At 49.6% G+C, this 22,907-nt stretch overlaps 1 protein-coding gene across 3 annotated transcripts in view; it reads left to right on the top strand.

Annotated features, from left to right (window-relative positions):
• Positions 1-22,907, top strand: part of CYTH3 (cytohesin 3) — an 89,977-nt gene that overhangs the window by 59,727 nt on the left and 7,343 nt on the right. For all 3 annotated transcript variants that reach the window (XM_082669894.1, XM_082669892.1, XM_082669893.1), the window contains exons 2-9: positions 4,744-4,826; positions 7,109-7,173; positions 7,627-7,693; positions 14,804-14,922; positions 21,284-21,364; positions 22,254-22,366; positions 22,454-22,602; positions 22,795-22,906. In XM_082669894.1, coding sequence (XP_082526020.1) covers positions 4,744-4,826; positions 7,109-7,173; positions 7,627-7,693; positions 14,804-14,922; positions 21,284-21,364; positions 22,254-22,366; positions 22,454-22,602; positions 22,795-22,906 — 789 coding nt within the window. The remainder of the gene's footprint in view (positions 1-4,743; positions 4,827-7,108; positions 7,174-7,626; positions 7,694-14,803; positions 14,923-21,283; positions 21,365-22,253; positions 22,367-22,453; positions 22,603-22,794; position 22,907) is intronic.

Here is a 22,907-nt window from a genome sequence, read left to right on the forward strand (position 1 = left end):
TAGTTACCATTTACAGTATTTTCCATTTTTCCGTGTAGATACAGACTTTCATCTGTTATCTCTCCACCCCCCACCCCACCCCAGGGCTTTTTTTAAATATAAATTTATTTATTTATTTATTTATTTTTGGCTGGGTCTTCGTTGGCTGCGTGCAGGCTTTCTCTAGTTGCAGCGAGCGGGGGCTACTCTTGGTTGTGGTGCATGGGCTTCTCATTGCGGTGGCTTCTCTTGTGGAGCACGGGCTCTTGGCACGCGGGCTTAGTAGTTGTGGGTTGCAGGCTCTAGAACACAGGCTCAGTAGCTGTGGCGCATGGGCTTAATTGCTCCATGGCATGTGGGATCTTCCCCGGCCAGGGCTCGAACCCGTGTCCCCTGCATTGGCAGGTGGATTGCTAACCATTGCGCCACCACGGAAGTCCCCACCCCAGGACTTTTAAACGTTTCCTATAGTACAGATCAACTAGTGATGAATTCTTTCAAGTTTTTGATGTCTGAAAATGATTTTGTTTCACCTTCCTTTTTGAAGGATACCTGGCGGGTGTAGAACTGTGTCCGTTGTTGTAGTCATTTCAGACAGGAGTGTAAATCTATCCCTGTTACTTCGTCTTGGCTGAAAGCAGAACTTCCCACCTAAGTACTTCAATTAAGCTCGTACAAATCATGAACCCCAATCACAGACCTCCCACCCACAAGCCTCCATTCGTGGGAAACCAGTGCCTTCTCGAGAAAGGCAGGGGCCTGGACTGAATTACACAGATTGCTCCTGATTCTTAATCTAAAACCTCTCTGGCAACACCTTTGTACTAAAATGGGGAATTTCTTGACATCTTTCCACATTGCTTTTCCCCTGTGAAAACATTTATATTTGTAGAAACCACACCTGCTGTGTTGTGGCTAACCTCCTCCCGTCATTCTGCAGATGAGAAATGGGCCCCAAGTGGTGAGGCTTAAGCAAGGCCCTTATCTCTGGAGAATCGGGAAGACGGTGATCAGCTGCAGCGACTGCACTGAATTTCACCAGCGGGTTCCAGTTAACTTGCTTTTTTAAAAAAAGCTTTTATTGAGGTTGGAAGGAAATTTCTCATGGTATGACCTTTTGTATGTTTTCAGAGAGAGAGTATGTATGTGTGTAATAACCATATCCATGTATAACTTTTTCAGTTGGGAAAAATAAACCACTGGATTTCTTAGGAGAAAAAATAAATCAGCTGTAGACTTCCGTTTCATCTTACCTAACAATGTCAAAGTGACAAAATGTAGATGATAAAGTGAACCAGACCTTATTTTTGCCTTCATTGGGAGAAGACTGCTGAGTTGTGGGAAAGGTCTTGCTAGTTAAGAACGCCTTCTCTGAACATGGCTCACCTTCCCGTTTTTTTCCTATGGCACTCGCGTGCGTGAGATTATCTGTGTGTGAGAGGACTGTGTGGCTGCAGAGTTATTTTGAAGGCAGAGAGATGCTGATAGAATTTCACTGAATACCAGCAAAATGCTGGTATTCACCGTACATTCAGGGAGTTAAAAGAACTAGTAGGACATCAAGATATTCAAGTGACAGCTGTACAGAGATTGGTCCTGAGTATTTCATTATATACTTGTATTCTTTTTATTTATTCTTTAAAATGTGCCAGGAAACATTCCATTATTTTTCATTAATACTTTAGCCAAATACCCTGAAAAGGTGATACTGGCCGTTTATACTTGAAACTTTTTTTTTAACTTATGAAAAATTCCAGGACTTCCCTGGTGGCGCAGTGGTTAAGAATCCGCCTGCCAATGCAGGGGACACGGGTTCGAGCCCTGGTCCGGGAAGATTCCACATGCCATGGAGCAACTAAGCCCGTGCGCCACAGCTACTGAAGCCCATGCGCCTAGAGCCCGTGCTCCACAACAAGAGAAGCCACTGCAATGAGAAGCCCCCACACGACAACAAAGAGTAGCCCCCGCTCAACGCAACTAGAGAAAAGCCCGTGCACAGCAACGAAGACCCAATTCAGCAATCAATCAATCAATCAATTCCAAACCCTTAGAGTATAAAGTAGGTAATGAATGCCCATATATCCATCAAATAGATTTAACACTTATCGTTTTACTTGATTAATTTTTTGCTGAACTATTTCAAAGTAAAGTCCAGATGTAATAATATTACAACTCCTAAATTCTACAGTATGAATAAAGACTTTTTTTTTTAAACATAATCACAATATCGTTATCCCACCTTACAGAATTTGTCTTTCTTTTAGACATGCAAATTCTGGTCAGAATTACGGGTAAAGTAAATGGTCAGTACTTTAACTCTTTAGGGCCTTAAAGGGATAGGAAAAGATGGGCATTACTGAGAGAAAATCAAGGAAATCCATTAAAGATCATGATTCTTGAGTTAAATCATTCTGGTGTTTAGATTCACTTAAAATGTACCTTCACTGTTATCAGCCAACCCTACTCATCATCAGGGCTGGAGGGGAGAAAACTGGAGGTGGGTTTTCTTAAACCAAAGTCTATTGATGATTGAACTAGAGTGGCACCCTTTCAGACTCTTGTTTTCATATAGCTACATAGGAGAACTCAGCAGAACATTTTTTTTTTTTTTAAATGAGGCCCCTTTTGGGAGCCCAGTCCACACTGGACAGACTCGATTTGACTCTTTGGGTGCATTTATTTTTTTCGTAACAGGATAGCGTCAACCAACTGGTTAGTTTTTGATTTCTCTCTATATTGCAGTAAGGTGCTTGCTTGCTGGTAAGAGTAATTCCTTGGGAGGTTCAAGAATTGCACACTTGCTTCTTTATTTTACTGTGGCATTTGGCGTTGTTGGGTTTTTCCCTCTTGAAATTCTCTCCTTTCTTGGTTTTGGATGCATCATTCTCTGCTGATTCTCACATTTTCTCTTGATCTGGGTCTCCCCACCCCACCCCACCCCACCCCACCCCACCCCACCCCACCCCACCCCACCCCATGCATGAATAAGAAGCCTCTGGAAGCCGCTAGCAGCAGCTTTACAATGAAGCTGACACTTTGGACTATAGAATGGAAAGAGCGGGTCCCTGATGACACTTGAGCTGCTGGGCCTGCCCGTAGCGTACTCTGGGCCCTTGTGGATCTTTGGGTTTATCCTACTGGGAGTTCAAGCACCTGGGATGTGTATATTCATGTCTTTTATCAAATATGGAACATTTTACCCAGTACTTCTTCAAATATTTTTTCTCTGTCACCAGGGAAAATCATTAGACGTCTCTTGGCTTCAGTTTTCTCAGTTATAAAATTAGGATAATGATGGCTGCTCTCAAAGTTATTTGGCGGTAGCAGGGGTGGGTGTTTGGTGGTGTGGTATAATTTCCTACTCTGAATTTATAAACACATTTTCTATTTTTCTTCCTAAGAAATTGTGTAATATTTATTGCCTTTTGAATTTAAGCCTTTATTCTACTTGGAACCGATTAAAAATACGATGATAACCAGGAATTCAATTTCATTTTTTTTACATGGAGATAACTGATACAGCACGTAACATACATAGAAGAGTCTGCCCTGTCTCTCTGAGCTGCAATGTCAGTTGTGTTGTAAATCAAGTTTCTGTGAGTCTGTGTGTATTTTTCTGGCTACTGTCTTCTGGTTCATCAGTCCGTTTGTCTGTCCCTGCACCGTGATCACATTATCTTAATTTGTTTGTAGAAGCTCTACATGTTCTCTTGCTATTTACTCAGATTCTTAATCTTTTGTTTCTTTAAACAGATTAATGAAATAGAAATTAAACACACAGGTAGAGGATTATTAAAAGCTGTTTCTCTGAAAAGCTTAATGAGATAAAAGCCAATTCTAGCACAAGGAAAAGAGAATATAGACATAGTAGGAATGGAAAATACTGCAGAGGTTAATCATTAATGCAAGGATATAATGAACAACCCTGTCAATTAAAATTAAATGTCCATGTACCAGCCAACCTTTACCCACTGCATTGACGTTCCCTAATATCGTTCTGGAATGTATTTCCTCACAGCTAACCTTCTCAGAAGGAACCACTATCAAGAATGTGGTGTTGAGGGACTTCCCTGGTGACACAGTGGTTAAGGATCCGCCTGCCAATGCAGGGGACGTGGGTTCGATCCCTGGTCGGGGAACTAAGATCTCACATGCCGTGGAGCAACTAAGCCCGCGTGCCACAACTAGCAAGCCCGCGTGCCACAACTAGCAAGCCCATGTGCCACAACTACAGAGCCCACATGCTCTGGAGCCCGCACGTCACAACTAAGATCCAACGCAGCCAAAAGTAAATAAATATTTAAAAAAAAACCCAAAAAACTGCCATTAAAAAAAAAGGAATGTGGCGTTGATCATTTCTGTGCATTTACTTATGCTCCGCCTATGTGTATGTCATCCCTCTGTGGAAGGTGTCACGCACAGTGTATGTCTTCAGCCTCCTTTTGTCTTCTTTTCACTTGTGGGTTTCATGTGTGTTGGAAGACTGAGTTCAGCCATTGTTAATTGTGTGGGATTCTGTTTCATAAATATGCCACAGTTTGTTCATTTTCTTATTAGTGGAAACTTAGGTTGTTTTTCTATTAAAACAATGCTGCTATGAATATCTCACGTGTGGTCTGTAAGCGAGGGTTCCTTGGGATAATACCTACACACAGAATCGCTGGCTTGTACATATACCCGCCTTCAGCCTCACCAGAAGTTGGCACATTGTTCTCTGGAGTAGCTGTTGTTTACTTGTTTAACTTGATTTTTTTTTTCTTTCAGTGCCTGAAGACCTCTCATTAGAAGAGAGAGAAGAACTTTTAGACATTCGTCGAAGAAAAAAGGAACTTATTGATGACATCGAGGTAAAAAAATGTCTTTTAGTTTTTGCTCTTAGGTAAAATTGTAAATCACGTCGTTTGCAGAGACGTGGATGGACCTAGATACGGTCATACAGAGTGAAGTAAGTCAGAAAGAGAAAAACAAATATCGTATATTAACGCACGTATGTGGAATCTAGAAAAATGGTACCGATGATCTTATGGGCAAAGCAGAAATAGTGACACAGACGTAGAGAACAAACATGGATACCAAGGGGGAAAGGGCGGGGGGTTGGATGAATTGGGAAATTGGGATTGACATATATACACTACTATAAAACAGGTAACTGATGAGAGCCTACTGTATAGCACAGGGAACTCTACTTGGTGCTCTGTGGTGACCTAAATGGGAAGAAAATCCAAAAAAGAGGGAATATATGTACATGTATGGCTGATTCACTTTGATGTACAGCAGAAACTGACATAGCAGTATAAAGCAACTATACTCCAATTAAAAAAAAAAAAAGGATAAACAACAAGGTCCTACTGTAGTGCACAGGGAGCTACATTCAATATCCTGTGATAAACCCGAATGGAAAAGAAAAGGAAAAAGAATATATATGTGTGTGTGCGCGTAGCTGAATCACTTTGCTGTACAGCAGAAATTAACACAGCATTGTAAATCAACTATACTTCAATAAAACAAATTTTTTTTAAAATTGTAAATCAAGTAGCTTCATGAAAATGTAAAAAAGTGGGTATTTAGTATGCGTTTATCCGAACCATATGGAGAGGCGGAGCGTAAGAGTTCCCCAGGCTGGTGAAGCAGAGCTCGTGCTCACGGGGCGGCGTGGACTCATTGGAAGAGAAGTCATGCCTGGAGTCACGGGCGAGCGATGTGTGACTCTGCAGTCACGAAGGGCGTCTTCACACGGCAGTGGCGCCTGCACACGTACTGCTCCCGGAAGTCTATGGCGAGGCCCCGCTTCGTCTACCAGGGTCCCTGGCATGCTGCCTGGCACATGGTTGGCACTCAGGTGTCCTTTGAATAATGGACTAAACATATATTGAGTTCTAGCTGTGCACTGAGCACCTACTAGCTGGTGGGAGTAGAGTGACGGACAAGACACAGATAGCCAACCGTTGCACTTTCCACACTTGTGTGCTCAGAGGACAGGGTGGAGGGGGTCCCATGGGAGACCCAGAGGAGTCAAGCCACAGTCTCCGAGTCGGAGCGTCTGTAACAGCTGCAGAAACGATGCAGAGGGGCAGCGCTCGCGGCTCCCATCTGGGGCTTCCTCGGGAGGTCGACTGCACGTGTGGCTACTCCCTGGGAAGCTTCCTAACCGTTGTCCCGCCAAAGTCAATGTGGCCTCCCCGGCCACTTGCTGCGGAACCGAGCTGTGTCCAGACAGTAGCTCCTTTCTGGGGGCTCACGGTGTGAGCCTGAAGTTTCTTGGCACCTGAGATCATAGGGTCTGAATAAAAATCTCTTTGTATTTGAGAGAGAATTCATGAAACTTTTTCTTCTAAGGTTACCCGTCATTCTCAGAAAAATCAGATAACCCAGAACGTGAGCTTTGGTTGAAGAATAAGAACATACTGTAAGGCTGACGTTCCGATTTGGACGTTAGCAATAATAGTGCCCATGGAGCCTTGTGCAGCTCCAGCGACCTCACTTCTGAGTCGAGGATGCCGAGGCCCAGGAGGTCAGAGCTGTCTCAGCCAGTAAGCGGTAGGGAGTCTGTCCCTTCTGGGGTCCTTGGCCTGTCCGAGGGCCCCAGGCAAGATCGTTGTCACCTCCTGGGCTCTGTCCACAGTGCCTCGTCTCATGGGAAGTGACAGAGATCTTCCTGAGACGGTGGTTGGAGGCCCGATACTGACCTGACTCGAGTTTAAGCCTCGCCCCAGGTCTTCCCAAGAAGTCAGGTGCCGGCGAAGGCAGGTGGGCGTGTGTGGGTGACGTATAACGGGACTCATTGCTTTCCTTTTGCCATTGGTACCTTTTTACACCTGTGACGTTCTCCCCGGGGTCCCTTCTTGATTTTACACACACACACTCCAGGATCTGCCTGCGGGAGGATCTGCCTGCGGGACCCCTCTGCTCTCGTTCTGATGGGAGGTGGACAAACAGTAATTTTGTTTGCTCATGAGTTGGCGTGGCTCTGACTACGAGACTCTCTGTGTCCATAAGCAGTGCTGGTTTCTCCATACCTGTGATGTCCCGATGAGACCTGAGGGGACCTTGCACCTGGGGGGCTAAAAGGTCTCTGAAGGTGGAGACCCCCTCTCTCACCCCCCACAACGCTTTCTTTCTTTCTCGACAGAGGCTGAAATATGAAATCGCGGAAGTGATGACGGAGATCGACAACCTCACGTCCGTGGAGGAGAGGTGAGCAGCTGTGGCTGCACCTTCAGGTCACCCTCCAGCCGAGCTCGTGACGCTGTGGTGGCCACGGCGGAGCGGGCTTTGGGGCTAGGCAGCGGGGGGAGCCTGTCAGGGCCTCGTCCTCCTCCTCCGCCGCCCTCATCTTCCCTGCTTCTCCCTTCCCCACGTGGTCCAGTTCACCGTCAGGCCTTGTAGTTGAGAAAGCCCGCAGGCCCCTCAGAACACCCTGCCCAGACATGACCTTTCTGTGTAACAAGAAGCTCTGCTTTTGCTGAACAAGTTAGCAACTGTGAAAGAAAAGAGCTGCAGTGGCCGTACCTCTGCTGCTTCCACCTGGGCAGGGGGACCTGGGGGCCTGTGCCCTTTCCTTTCCCGAGTTGTCCTCCTGGGAGGGGACCTGAGCTCCCGGTGCTTTGTGCAAACGTCCAGTAACGACTTCTTAATTCAAACGCACAGCAAAACTACTCAGAGGAACAAGCAGATAGCCATGGGAAGGAAGAAATTCAACATGGATCCCAAGAAGGTAAGAGAACGTCTTCACTTTTCTGGCCTGTGAGAGACTGATGGATGGATGGATTGATCGATTTTAAAGACGTGCTCCCTCTTGGACAAGGGTGAGCATATGCCTCATAAAGACACTGAGTTGATGTTCAGTTTTACCCCAAAGGGAGCTGCTGATGAGCGGGGGCAGCAGAAGTCCCTGGACCAGAAGGCCTTTCTTTGGGAAGTTCCAAGTCGGGGCTGGCCTCACAGGAGCTGCCTGACGCTCAGTTCCTTGGTTCCTCCAGGCCGAGCTTTTTGCTGGCCCTCAGGAGCCCCAGGCCAGGGAGTCGCATGGCCCATCGGGGCAGAGACGGTAGATTTTATGGTCTAGGGGGTTAAAAGGTTCAAGGGAGAGGTCTTCCTTCCTTTCATTTACCTTAAAAAGAAGACATCTGTCTGAAAGACCAAGCGACTCCAGATTTAAGCCAATATCTTTCCTCAAGTTGGATTTTCTAGGAAAGCACCCCCCAAGAAATGAAACCTGCAACATGTAGCATCTTGTTTTTGAGATTTGAGCTAAAGGACCTATTAGCTGAACCTATAAAGCTTTGTGGAACACATGGCTCAGTCGTAACATCGTTTTGGTTTTGAGAAGAGTGGACCTGATCAGCCGCTAAGGTTCATGGTCTAGGAGAGGAGAGGAGAGACGTTGTCCACAGAGAGGTGGCCTCAGGCCCTCCCTGCCGGTGACTTCATTCCTCACTGGTCTTTTTTTGTTGTTGTTTGGTTGGTTGGTTGGTTGCACCAGATCTTAGTTGCGGCAGGTGGGCTCCTTAGTTGTGGCATGCGAACTCTTAGTTGCGGTATGCATGTGGGATCTAGTTCCCTGACCAGGGATCGAACCCTGGTTCGATCAGGCCCCCTGCATTGGGAGTGTGGAGTCTTATCCACTGCCCCACCAGGGAAGTCCCCTCACTGGTCTTTAATTTGTGTTCGCTTCTAACGTCTTCCTTGTTTTTCCTGGCATCTCTGTACTAATTACTTAATTATTTGTTGATTTGGCAAATGTTTGCTGATGGCTGGAATTACACTGCGCAAGATCTCAGATCTGTAAATTTACATCTGTAGGTGCAAGCACAGTTGCAGATGTTATTTAAAGATATACCTACCACTTTTCCCTATTCAAGGTTTGCAGATTTGGGTTTTGTCAAGATATTAGCAGGGCTGCAGCACAGGAGGGTCTCTGTTTAACTCGGGTACTCTGGCCACCGTGAAAGTTCTCCTGTTGCTTCCTAATTCTCTGCTTACAGGGTATAAATCAACTCCAGATTGTCAGTGAGAACAATTCAAATTGTGAATTGGGTAATAATTTGATATTTGGGATTAGTAACAGTCTTTTTTTTTTTAGAAGTTGAGTTTATAGAGTAGAATTATCAGCAGATGTAATGAGCATTGGAAGCATCTCAGGAGAGAGACGGTCTAACGAGGACGTTTTAAAAACTGGGCCTTGTTTTCAAGTGCAGTGCAGGGTAGCACGCCGTTCAGTTCATGGGGGGGATTCAGATCTGCTCTCGAAACAGACAAATAAGTACTTGCTTTGAGCGGTGCCTGAAGTCCTCACCATCAGGGTCTTGCCTGTTGTCTTATTTCACATGTACTGTGTGTCAGATTTACAATAATAATGGCTAACGTTTATTGAGAAGTAGCTCTGTCAGGAGCTGTGCTAAGGAAGCATGTGGCCTGGTAGACTTTAGTCCCTGTGACGACCTCCTGAGGGTGGCTCCATCTTAATTCCTGTGTCACAGCTGGGGAGCGGCCAGGGAGCACAGAACCCGACTCTGAGACTCATGCCTGGAACTGTGGTGCTTCCTGGGCTCTGGCAGACTCTGGGGTTGGTTCGTAGGTGGCCTTGAGCCCGGCCTAGGTGGCCCAGGCCCCTGGCCAGCCCCGTGGTGTCTGCTGACCCGTCTCGGACATGGGTGTTTCATCTGCTGTGCCTGGGCTGTGGCGAATTGCACCACAGGCTTCATTTTGTGTTACTGTTCACCTGAAAGAGTTTTTGAAATATTAATTCTCGGTTCCATTTGACAACTTACTTGTAATTATGTTGTGTGAAAAAACCACTTGACACATTTAGTCTTCATGTTTGCTTTTTCTGGGAATAATTATCAAGATTCTCTGGTTTTGTAGACTTGGTTTCAGCACTTGTAGTCAATGCCAGCCGTCATAACAAAATACCGTACACTGGGTGCCTTAAGCCACAGATTAATTTTTCTCACAGTTCTGGAGGCTGGATGTCCAAGATTATGGTGAGGTTCTGGTGAGGACCCTCTCCCTGACTTGCAGACGGCTGTCCAGTTGCTGTGTCCTCACATGGCAGAGAGGGTCAGGCTCTCTGGCATCTCTGCTTATAAAGACACTGATCCCATCAGACCAGGGCTCTGCCCAAATGACCTCATCGAACCCAAATCACCTCCCAAAGGGCCCACCTCCTAATACCATCATATTGGGGATTAGGACTTCAACATGGGAATTTTCAGGGGACACACGCATTCAGTCTGTAACAGCACCGGATGATCTCACAATTCAAACTTGCGTCTCTGCCATGGCCCAGGCCCCTATTAAACCACTTGACATTGTGAAACACGAGGCTCTTGTCAGAGTGAATTCGTTCTTTCAGGCCAGGAGGAAGATTTAAGTCCCAGAGCGATAACACACTGAGCAAGGAGCTTTGGCTTGTTCGGGTATGGGGATACCCAGGAGTAGCACTTGGGTTTATAAATACAGAAGAGAGACGGTTGATGAGATCAAGGAAGCTGAAAACACTCTGCAGACTCTCCCTTTTATTCCCAACTTCCTAGAAGTGCCTTTAAAAACATAATACATTGGGCTTCCCTGGTGGCGCAGTGGTTGAGAGTCCGCCTGCCGATGCAGGGGACACAGGTTCGATCGCTGGCCCTGGAAGATCCCACATGCCGTGGACCAAGTAAGCTCGTGTGCCACAACTACTGAGCCTGTGCTCTAGAGCCCGTGAGCCACAACTACTGAGCCCGCGTGCCGCAACTACTGAAGCCTGTGCACCTAGAGCCCACGCTCCACAATGAGAGAAGCCACTGCAATGAGAAGCCCGCGCACCGCAACGAAGAGTAGTCCCTGCTCGCCGCAACCAAAGAAAGCCCGCGTGCAGCAACGAAGACCCAACACAGCCAAAAATAAATTAAAAAAAAAAAAAAAAGAATCTGCCTGCCAATGCAGGGGACATGGGTTTGAGCCCTGATCCGGGAAGATCCCACATGCCGCAAAGCAGCTAAGCCTGTGAGCCACAACTATTGAGCCTGCGCTCCAGAGCCCCTGAGCCACAACTACTGAGCCCGTGTGCCACAACTACTGAGGCCCACGTGCCTAGAGCCCCTGCTCCGCAACAAGAGAAGCCACCACAATGAGAAGCCTGTACACCGCAACCAAGAGTAGCCCCCGTTCGCTGCAACTAGAGAAAGCCCGCGCACAGCAACGAAGACCCAAGGCAGCCAAATAAATAAATTTAAAAAATAATAGTAAAAAAAAATAAATTAAAAAAACCTTTAAAGAAACTGGAGTGGAGGAAATATTTCAAAAAAAATATTGGAATATTTCAGAACTAGATTAAGATCAAGTCCTCAAATTCAAAGGGCTCACCAAATGCCAAGCAGGGTACATTTCTTAAAGACCTATATGCATAGATATATTGAGTAAGATATCAGGAAACCTGTGGATTAAGAGAAGTGTAGGAAATTTCCAGGAAGGAAAGAGCAGATTCTCTAAGAAGAAACAAAATCACAGCAAGCTCGTCATCAGCAGCAGCGAATCAAGGACAACAGGGAAATCGTGTTTTCCGAAGTCTGGGGAAAAGTGATTTAAATTAACCACTAAGACCTTCTCTGAGCGCCAGAAATGGAGTAGTTGGAGTCGTACATCTCTGATCCGGAGGTGAGCCCAAGGGCGAGATGTGGGATTGAAAAAAAGAAGAGCAGAGAGACCAGAAGAACTTACGGTTAAGTCTACATAGTGATTGCTGTGAGAATACTTTTAAAAGCTAAGTCCCAGATTCTCTCAATGTGTAAGTAGCAAGAAGGAAAGGAAGGAAATTAAAAGCTGGCTAAGGTTTTCTGGATGTTGGTAGATGAGTATAAGTTTAAAAATTTGTTAAAGTTAAGAGTCGCCACTAAAAATAGCAGTAAAATAGGGCTTCTGAATCGTTAGCGTTTACCTGATGTATCTGTTTTCTAGGGCTGCCGTAACAAACCGCCACAACCTTGGTGGCTTCAATCAACAGAAACTCATTCTCTCGCAGTTCGGGAGCCCGGAAGCCCGAAGCCCAGGTGTGGGTGGGGCCTGTTCCTTCCCGAGGCTCCAAGGGAGCCTCTGCTGCAGCCTCTCTCGCAGCTCCCGGGGCTGCCAGCATCCTTGCCCGTGGCTGCATCCCTCCCGGCGTGTGACGTCTCCTCCTCTCTGGACAGGGGTGCGTGTCCTCAGGCCGAGAGCAGGCCTCTTCCTCTGCTCTGTCTCATCCCCTCCCAGGTGCAGCCAGCCCCTTTCTCCTTCGCAGCTGCTCTCTCTGCCTGTGGCCTGGGCTCACGCCAGTGGCTCCGTGTTCTCCACGACCAGGGAGGGCCTCCGTCCTTGCACAGGGAGCTCAGGCTTCCCTCGGGGCCTCCTCTGCCCGCCTTACGTGACGGTTAAGCACAGAAGGGCTCCCCTTGTGCCGAGCCCATCTGCCGTCCCGGATCCTGGGAGGTGGCTGGATGGTACTTCCTCTCGGATCCGAGTGATTGGGGAGCGTTGGGTTTTAGAGCAGGTCGTGTGCACCTGGAAGAATCCAGGAAAGCCTCATCCGCAGCCCGTTCAGTTCCGGGGGACACAGGCTGAGGGGGTTGCCGGGGCCCCTTGGCCGCAGAGATTGCCGGTCGGATGACTCTGCAGACAGCCGGCAGGGTGGGGAGAGAGCAGGGTCGGAAGGATGCAAGACCCTCTTGCAGCCTCGGCCCCGCTGAGGACACACAGCCAGGTAGCATCCGCAGAAGGGAGGCTGGCCGCTGGGCCACCACCCTCACTGGTATCACAGCCGAAGTGGTCACGAAAGACCAGGCCAGAACTGTCACCCTGATGTGAGCCTCGATCCCCCAGGGAGCCTCTGCTTCTGCTGGTCCCTTTGTCCCCGACCTCTGGCTCCTGGGAGGCCCTCTCCCCTGCCCCTACCGTGTTGGGAGCGGCAGAGTCTCCCGTCTCCACCCACAGCCAGCCCGTGAGTCCTCACAACAAGGACTCCAAGGGCTCCATCGAGGCAGCTGGGGGCAGCTCTGCCTCTGGCCTCTTGGCAGGGCTTTTAGGTCAGACTTGGAGCCTCTGCCCAGCTTCACAGAGCTCCCCTCCCTCACAGAGCCCTGAGGGCATCCCCAGCCCTGCAGTCTCCCCTCGCCTTGCTCCATGGGCACCTGGGCGTGGCGTCGTGTCCCCTGAGTAAGTAGCGCCAGCACCGCCCTTGTCCGAGGCCTTGTTTTCCGGAATTTGGGTGAGGACAGGGCACACCTAGGATCAGAATGCTTTGTTCCAGTGTGTGTGTGTCTTCAGATTTGGCAGATGATACCCAGGTGGCTGTACCCACTTACGCTCCCACCAGAAATATAGGGCAGTTAATTTAAGATTGTCAGACTTAGTTTTTTTTTGGTAAACTTTTTTTTTTTTGAAGAATAACATGGTGCACAAATTTAAATGTACAGCTTGAAGAATTTTAACAAATTTAAATACTCATGTGACCACAACCCGGAACAAGACGCAGCTGTGGAACGTCACAGGGCACCTTCCTGGCGTCTCCTCCTAGGGAATGAATTCTGAGCTATCAGCAGAGATGAGTGTTACCTTTTAAAAAATTGACGTAGGTGGAATTACAATATGCTGAGTCCTTTTATCCATGTCACGTCTGTAGATTCATCTGTGCTATTGTTTATTCCGTCTCGTGCTATAGTCTTCCATCATGTGAACGTGCTACAATGTACTTGTCGGTTCTCTTACTGACCCACTGTTGGGTTGTTTCCAGTTTTTAGAAATTCTGAATGAGGCTGCTGTGGACATTCATGTGTTTCAAAAAATGAATAGACCCTTCAGATGCATTCATGGGGCATGAGGGATCCCTGGTCTTGGGCCCTTAGGCTGTTAGCTGCATTTGTAGAAACAGCTTCTGGGCAGAATCCCCTCTTCCCTTACAAGCTTTCCAACATGTATTTTGAAACCAGCTCAGAAGCTCTGCCCGAGGTAAATTTTTGCTATTATTAGGGCTTCCCGTGAGACAGAGAAGCGATAGTTCGGGCCCAGCAGCCCCTCTGCATCCGTTCATAGAGACTGTTGGGCTGGTCTCCGTAGGTCCTTCCACGGGTGTGGATTTGACTGCTGTGTGCTCAGTGGCATGGTGACTGGTCACCTGTTCAGCCACAGGTGGCTGCACATCCGTGAAGACAGCTTATGCAGCGGGCTGTCTTCTCACGGCGGAGGTGGCCGCAGGGCGTCGAGTGGCTCCCAGGTGGCAGGGCTGGGGTCCTGTGTGCTTCCCAGCCTTTCCCTGTATGCCGGCTGCAAGGGCTCCTGCCATCACATCTGCATTCAGGGCAGGAAGGAGGAGGAAAGAGCTGTCAGGTCCCCTTTTATCAGGAAAGGAGCAGCTTTCCTGGGTCCTCCTCACAGACTTCATCTCTGTTTGACCAGATCTGTTCACAAGGTCATTTCTGGTTGCAGGGGAGTCTGGGAAGCGGGGCTTGGGATGGGTGTTGGGTTGGTCAACCATGTACGATGCGTTCCTGTCGCACACAGCACAGATCCTTTTCCCGAGCTGGGGAAATTCGGTGTCATTGTTCCTTCTGCCTTTATAATCTCTAATAACACTTAGAACGGTTTGTTCAGTAACTTGTTTGTCTCTTAGCCTGTTCATTTGCCACGAGGCGTGGAAGTGCTTTTCTCTGATGGGTAAAATGTGTTACAGTGATGTGAGAATCCCATCGTGCTCTTGTATTAGTTTTGCCATGTCCGAACCAGTAAGGTCACGACACTAAATGTATTTATCTTTGAAATACGAGTCTGGTGACCCTCCTAACCGGTGCTTCCTTTTGACGCTCCTATTCAGGGAATTCAGTTTCTAATAGAGAACGACCTGCTGCAGTGCTCCCCGGAGGACGTGGCCCAGTTCTTGTATAAAGGGGAAGGCCTGAATAAGACGGTGATCGGGGACTACCTGGGTGAAAGGTGAGTTCAAGGGCAGGGGGCAGCCTGCCCACCCGGGCCGACCCTTGCTTCAGGGTCTATCATGTGGGCTCTGCGGGTGGCTGTGCTGGCCGAGCGAGTCCAGCGCAGCCACCTCCTCCCCTGTGCCCTTGTGAGCAGAGAGGTGTGGGTGTCCTGGGGCTGGGCGGGGTCGCTGTTCTTCTGGAATCCTCTGCTCATCCAGGAAACCAGGACAGAACCAAGAATGCCACTGCCTCCCGCTCCTTGCCTCGGAAAGCGTCTTTGGTTGTTCTGCACAGAAATACCCGGATCTCTCAGCTGTCGCCTTTCCCCTGTTAGTTGGGGGTATGAGTAAAGGTAGAAGGTTGTTATTTTTTAAATGGAGAGCGGCCAGTCAGGCTTACTTTCTCGACCTTCTCCACTTAAAAGTCCACTGACTCTGCTTAACAGAGGGCAGGGCAGGAGTCCTCAGGCAGCGCTTCCCCTGAATGTGTCAGAATAGACTTGGGCAAGGAGCAGACAGCAGTGTTTTTAAACAGAAGGCCAGCAGTCGCTCAACCAGCGTGGTTTCTGTTTCGAGCTTTTCATTAAAAATACTTGATCAAAAGTGAAAAGCAGAACACTTCCCAGCTCACTCTGTGAGGCCAGTGCTACCTGATACCAAAATCAAAGACATCACAGTAAAAGAAGTCTACAGACCAATATCACTTATGACTGTAGAAGCAGAAATCCTCACCTAAATCCTAGCAAATCAAATCCAGCAATATCGAAGGATTATGCACCAGAGCCCTTGAACAGCACGGGTTTGAACTGTGCAGGTTGACTCGTATGTGGATTTTTTTCCGTAGTAAATACTACAGAACTACGTGATCCACGGTTGGTTGAATCTGCGGATGCAGAACCGTGGAGATGGAGGAACCCCGTATGTACAGGGCTGTGTAAGTTTACACACATTTTCAACTGAGTGGAGGGTCGCTGCCCCTAACCCCCATGTTGTTCAAGGGTCAAGTGTATTCATTATCTTACGAATGCCAGGTTAGTTCAACATACGCAGATCAGTTATCAATAGATGCGATGTCAGTAGAATGAAGAGCAAAACCCACACGATCATCCCAGTAGATTTAGGAAGAGCATCTGACAACATTTACTGCTTCATAATAAGAACACTCCAACTAGGAAGAGAAGGGAACTTCCTCAGCATTATAGAGGGCACCTGTGAAAACCCCACAACTTCATGCTTTCCCCTGAAGATCAAGACTGTTCTCAGCACTTCCATTCAATTTGGTACTGGCAGTTTGAGCCAAGGCAGTTAGGCAGGAAAATGAAATTAAAGGCATCTAATTTGTAAAGGAAGGATTAAAACCGTTTCTATTTGCAGATAACATAATCTGGCATATGGAAAATCCTGGGGAATCACTAACAAGCTGTTAGAACTAATAATTTCAGTAATGTTGCAAGATATCAGATCAATATACAGTTTCACTCATATGTCTGTACAGTAGCAATGAAAATGCTAAAAAGGATATTATAAGAAAACAGCTCCATTTACAGTAGCATTAAAAAGAATAAGACACTTAGGAATAAATTTTAACAAAAGAACACAATTTTTACTCTGAAAACTGTAACGTATTATTGAAAAAAATTAAAAGATCCAAATAAGTGGAAAGACATCCATGTTCATGGATTAGAAGACTTAATATTGCAAAAATGGCGGTACCTTCCACACTGATAAACAAATTTAACACGGGACTTCTCTGGTGGCGCAGCGGCAGGGGACACAGGTTCGAGCCCTGGTCCGGGAAGATCCCACATGCTACGGAGCAACTCAGCCTGTGCACCACGACTACTGAGCCTGTGCTCTAGAGCCCGTGAGCCACAACTGCTGAGCCCGTGTGCCCCAACTACTGAAGCCCGTGTGCCTAGAGCCCGTGCTCCACAACAAGAGAAGCCTCCGCAGTGAGAAGCCCATGCACTGCAACGAGGAGTGGCCTCTGCTTGCTGCAACTAGAGAAAGCCTGTGCGCAGCAACAAAGACCCAACGCAGCGAAAAAATAATTTAAAAATTTTTTAATTAAAAACAAACAAAACAAATTTAACATACTCCCTAGCAAAATCTGAGCTAACTTCTTTGTAGAGGTTGACAAGCTCATCCCATAATTCATGTAGAAATTCAGGGGACCCAGAATAGCCACAACTGTCTTGGAAAAAGAAGAACAAAGTTGGAGAACTTACACTTGCCCATTACAAAACAGACTAAAGCTACACTAATCAAGACAGTGTGGTATTGGCATAAGAGTAGAAGGAAAGGCCATGGAATAGAATTGAGAATCCAGAAATAAACCCTCATATAGACATCAACTGAGGGGCCAACACAATTCAACGGGGGAACGAATGGTCCTTTCAGCACGTGGTGTGGGGACCGCTGGACAGCCACCTGCAAAAAGAGTGTCACTGGGTCACTCACCATATACAGAAATTGAAGTGGGTCAAAGACCTAAGTATAAGCACTTAAACTATAAAACACTGAGAAGAAAACACAGGGGTAAATCTCTGTGACCTTAGATTAGGCAAGGGTTTCTTAGATATGACAGCAAAAGAAAAAAGTAGAATCATCAAATTTCAAAACATCTGTGCTTCAGAGGACATCCTCAAGAAGGGAGAAGACAGCCCAGAGAGGAGAAAATATCTGCAGGTCATATATAAATGTGACGAAGACGTGTATCTCGTATATTAAAAGGCTTCTTACAACTCAGTAAGACAGATAATTATCAAGTGGGCCGAGGACCTGAACAGACGTTCATCCAAAGAGGATATATACATAGGCATATGATAAAGCTAATAAGCGTATGATGAGATGCTCAACATCAGTAGTCATCAGGGAAATGCAGCTCAAAACCACAGTGAGACAGCACTTCATATCCACCGGGAAGGCTATAATTAAAGAAGATGATAAATGTTGGTGAGGATGTGGAGAAACTGGAACACTCATACACCGCTATATAAAAAACGGTGCAGGGCTTCCCTGGTGGCGCAGTGGTTGAGAGTCCGCCTGCCGATGCAGGGGACGCAGGTTCGTGCCCCGGTCCGGGAGGATCCCGTGTGCCGCGGAGCGGCTGGGCCCGTGAGCCATGGCGGCTGAGCCTGCGCGTCCGGAGCCTGTGCTCCACACCGGGAGAGGCCACAACAGTGAGAGGCCCGCGTACCGCAAAAAAAAAAACAAAAAACAAAACGGTGCAGCCACTTTGGAAAGTAGTTGGCAGTTCTTCAAAATGGTAAACTTACCATGTGATCCAGTAATTCTACTCTAGTTACAAACCCAAGGGGGAAAAAGAAACTTGCATGCACAAAAACTTGTGCACCAATGTTCACAGCCACATTACAGCCCCAAAGTGGAAACAATTCGAATGTCCAGCAACTGACGAATGGATAAAGAAAATGTGGTCTCTCCACACAATGCAATGTTATTTGGCATTAAGAAGAAAGGAAGTATTGATACATGCTACAACATGGATTTAAAACATTCAAAACATTATGATAGGAAAAGAAGTCAGTCACAAAAAGGCCACGATGTCGTGTTATTCCATTTTATATGAAATGCTCAGAATTGGCGGATTTTTTTTTTAGAGACAGAAAACAGGGGTTGCCTGGCGCTGGGGCACCGTGAGGATTGGGAGGCGATGGTTCAGGTGTGGGCGTTCTTTCCGGGGGAATGAAAATGTTCCAGAATTGCTCGTGGTGATGGTTGCACAGATCTGTGATATACTAAATATGCTAAAAACGGTTGAATTATACACTTGAAATGGGTGAACTATATAGATGGTGAATTACGTTTCGACAAAGCTGTTTTTTAAAAAAATGGAAGGGTCTCCTAGGAGTTCAGGCACCGAGTCTAACAGGCACCTAGCACAGGACAACGTGCTAGGAGGGCCAGAGTCTGAGTGACTCCCCGGTGTCCTCTGGCTGGTGTGCGACTACAGAGATTAAATTAACTATGACGTTAGTGTAATGCGCGGTCTGGCAGTGCCTGCAGATTTGTAGTCCAAAAATATGGGGACTTCCCTGCTGGCACAGTAGTTAAGAATCTGCCTGCCGATGCAGGGGACACAGGTTCGAGCCCCGGTCTGGGAAGATCTCACGTGCCGCAGAGCAGCTAAGCCCGTGCGCCAGAACTACTGAGCCTGTGCTCTAGAGCCCGCGAGCCACAACTACTGAAGCCTGCCTGCTGCAACTACTGAAGCCCGCGTGCCTAGAGCTCGTGCTCTGCCACAAGAGAAGCCACCGCAATGAAGAGTAGCACCCATTCGCTGCAACTAGAGAAAGGCCGCACGCAGCAATGAAGACCCAACGCAGCCAAAAAAGAGAAAGAAATGAAGTCCTGGCTCCGTGCCAGGCACTGTTCTAGGCGCTTGGGTGGCGTTGGTACCTCCGCTGTGGAACTGCGTTGGCTGCAGTAATACAGACAGTACATAACAAGCAAACTAAATAAGCAAACATGGTATGTCAGAGGTGACCAGGGCAAAGGGACCGCGGAAGAGCTGGGCGAGTGGGTAGCAGTGTGACAGGCTGGTCAGGGCGTCCGACTGGGGCGGCGGCACCTGTGTGGGGATGCGGGGAGGGGCGGCTGTGCTCAGGGTGATGGGAAGTGGGGGTGTGGAAGGCTCCCGGCGGGGGAGGGGCAGGGCTGTGTGTTCCGTCTGGAGCAGATGGTCCCCGTGCGGAGCGAGCGGCAGAGCGGAGGCGGGAGCGGGGAGGGTGGCTCTGGCCAGGCTGGCGGCTGCTCCGGAGGTGAGAGGCGCTCTGGCTCTGGCTCTGAGGTCCAGGGAGAGCTGGGGGGAAGGTCTGGCAGGGGTGATGCGGCGGCGAGAGGCTCCGGGCCGTGGGGCATCGGGGCGAGGAGCTTGCGACGCCTGGTGGACGGTCGGGTGGAGAGCTCTGGAGAGTGGCCTGGCCTGCAGGCAGTCCCTGGAGGGCTGGCGCGGAGGCAGAATTGAATTCGCAGGACTGAGGCCCCCGACACCGCCCTCCAGCGAGGGATGGGTGGAGCCCCCCTGCCTTGGGGGGCTTCACACTGGCTGCAAGCTGAGCACTGAACACCTGTGAGCCCGGACCCCCCGCTCCTCCTCTCCGGGTGGAGGTGGCGGCCTCACGGCGGGGCTCCCTGAGCTCCGGGACCCTGCTGTGTGCCGTCTTGCCTTCAACGCGGACTTTAGAACAGACCGCTGTGCTGGGTCACAGGCCTGTCCCTGCTGCACAAATCTGTACCCCAGCCTGCCTGCCACTCCTCTGGTGCTCAGCACGCTTGCGCGCACGCACGCACGTGTACACACACCCACCCGCCCCGAGCGTGCCCTTTACGAAGTCTCGCGGCCTTTCAGCAGGACACTAGCTGGTGGGTGCAGCGTTGGACAAACCAGGGCCCGAGAGCCAGTCTTTCCAGCGGGCTGAGTGCTCACTGCTTCCCGGGAGGGTCCCATCCACACCCCTTTCTGCACACCCAGGGCTTGGAGCCCCAGGGCCCTCAGGCAGCAGCCCCACACCTGCCACCAGCTCATCTCAAAGAAAAAGGAGGGGGTGAAGTTGCAAAACATACTTTGTGCTGGGGCCTCTTCCCACCTCGGGTGTCATCCTTAGCCCTCGGGTGGGTGGTGTCGTCGCAGTCTCAGGGGTGCTGAGCTGCAGCCGTTCCTTGCTGTTGACAGGTCATGGGCCTGTACCTGTGGAGGTGAGCATCTTCAGGTGAGGCCTGGCCTGCTCTCCCGGGAGGGCGAGTTACAGGTGTCCCCATGGTCAGTGGGAGCGGCTTGGAGTTAAAATGCCAGTGTATTGAGCTGTCGCTGTTAATGTCATTTCAGTTTTTTTGTCATAAAACTTTACCTTTTTTTACTGTGTTCTCATGCTAAGTTTCGTTTTTAAAAGCTAGTTATTAACGTAAGGCGTTACTTCTCTTCCAAACCATCCTTTCTGGGTCCAGGACTGTGCTTTCTGCCTTATGACCCTGGAGGAGTTGCTTGCTGTCTCTGAGCTTCAAGATCCCACCTGGGAGGTGGGAACGAGATTAGCACCTGCCTCGTGGTGGTTTTGGAGGTTGAGGATCTGTACCAAGCACCTGGGTCGGTGCCTTACAGCTCAGTGCAGGGAACTCGGAACGTTGGCCATCAGGCTTGTATTTGGGCTCTTTCCCTAACTCGTACTGATGGTGAAGTAAACGCTTAATATCCTACTGGGTCTCCTTTGTTTTCAGCCTGAAAACAAACGCACAGTGAAAAATACCTGATCTTTTAGTCCTGTGACGATAAAAACCATGAAAACTTGCTCTAGGAGGTGTCGTTTAAAATTATTGAAATACATGCAGTGAGGCTGTAGAATACGTTTTCTCTCCCAGGGATGAATTTAACATCAAGGTTCTTCAAGCCTTTGTGGAACTCCACGAGTTTGCCGATCTCAACCTTGTACAAGCCTTAAGGTGAGTGTTTCATCACCTGCTCTTGTGCAGAGGGAGGGAGGGTGGCCCAGCGGTGCCGGGTGACCCACTGGCAAGCTAAGGGCCTCTGCAGACCTGCAGCCTGGTGGGGAGGGTGGGGAGGGGAGGGGAGGGGGGGGGGTGTCGGGCCACGCCTGAATCCTTGTGGCCGCTGGTCCTGCGTTCCATTCATAGTTGCTTTGCTTTTTCATTTTGTGTGATATTTGACAGTTGTGGGCGTGCCTCCTTCCCACTTCTGCACGTGGTCTCAGCGCCGCCCGGGCACGGGCCCACTTTACGCCACATTTGGCCTTGAACACCAACCGTGTGGACACCCAGCATGTGCCTGGGAGGGTGTGGGTTTCCTGCCATCGGAGGCCACCCCTGGCCCCAGCGTGCCCGACGGCCTTGGCTGGTCCTGGTCTGGCCTTTCTCCTCCGTGCTCTGCCCCAGCTCGAGCCTGTTTCCTTGTGGCCGTTCCCCCACCTGTGGACCAAGGTGGCAGCCGTGTTGCTGTCTGACACTCGCGTCTGTGTGCTCAGCCCCTGGCCTCGGCTGAAGGACACACTGGCGGGTTCCAATCCTGTAGCCGTGGTTCAGGAGTTTTAGATTCAGTGTTTGAAAATGGTGTCACGGGGAGGTGCAGGCTTGGCGAGCCTGGGGTGCGTCCACGTGGATTCTGTTCCTCTGGGTCAGTGTCTGGCGCAGAGCCGCGGGGGCTCCCGACTCGCTCCCGCAAGTGGGTGGCGGAGCACAGACAGCGGCTGTGCCACTGTGTCCCGTGGGTCCCCGCGCTCCGCCCGCAGCCCCGACCGGGGCCTCTAGGCGCGGAGGCGCCGCCCAGCCGGACCGTGGAGACGCGCATGTCCCCCTGGTTCTCGTACCCCTGCAGGCAGTTCCTGTGGAGCTTCAGACTCCCGGGCGAGGCGCAGAAGATCGACCGCATGATGGAAGCGTTCGCGGCTCGCTACTGCCTGTGCAACCCCGGCGTCTTCCAGTCCACGGGTGAGCGCGGGCTGCGGGCGCGGGGCACACGCAGGGGCGTCGCGCGCTGGGCCAGCGCTGACGCCCCGCGGCCCTGACTCCCCCCAGATACGTGCTACGTGCTGTCCTTCGCCATCATCATGCTCAACACCAGCCTTCACAACCACAACGTGCGCGACAAGCCCACAGCCGAGCGCTTTGTCACCATGAACCGCGGCATCAACGAGGGCGGGGACCTCCCTGAGGAGCTGCTACGGGTGAGCCCCCGCGTCCCCCGTCCCCATCTCTGTGCTCAGGAGCGTCAGGCTCAGCTCAAGGGCAGCGGCACCAGGTCGTTTGTTTCACGGCGTCTTAACAGGGTCCCTGGGTCCCGTGTTGGAGGGGTGACGCGGGGGCGGCCGTTCCTCCTTCGCCTGAGTCCCCGCGCCCGCTGCCTTCCCGCCTCGCAGAACCTGTACGAAAGCATCAAGAACGAGCCGTTTAAGATTCCCGAGGACGATGGCAACGACCTGACGCACACGTTCTTCAACCCGGACCGGGAGGGCTGGCTCCTGAAGTTGGG

The sequence above is a fragment of the Grampus griseus genome (genome assembly GCF_964374135.1).
Source record: "Grampus griseus genome assembly, chromosome: 14".
NCBI lineage: Eukaryota > Metazoa > Chordata > Mammalia > Artiodactyla > Delphinidae > Grampus > Grampus griseus.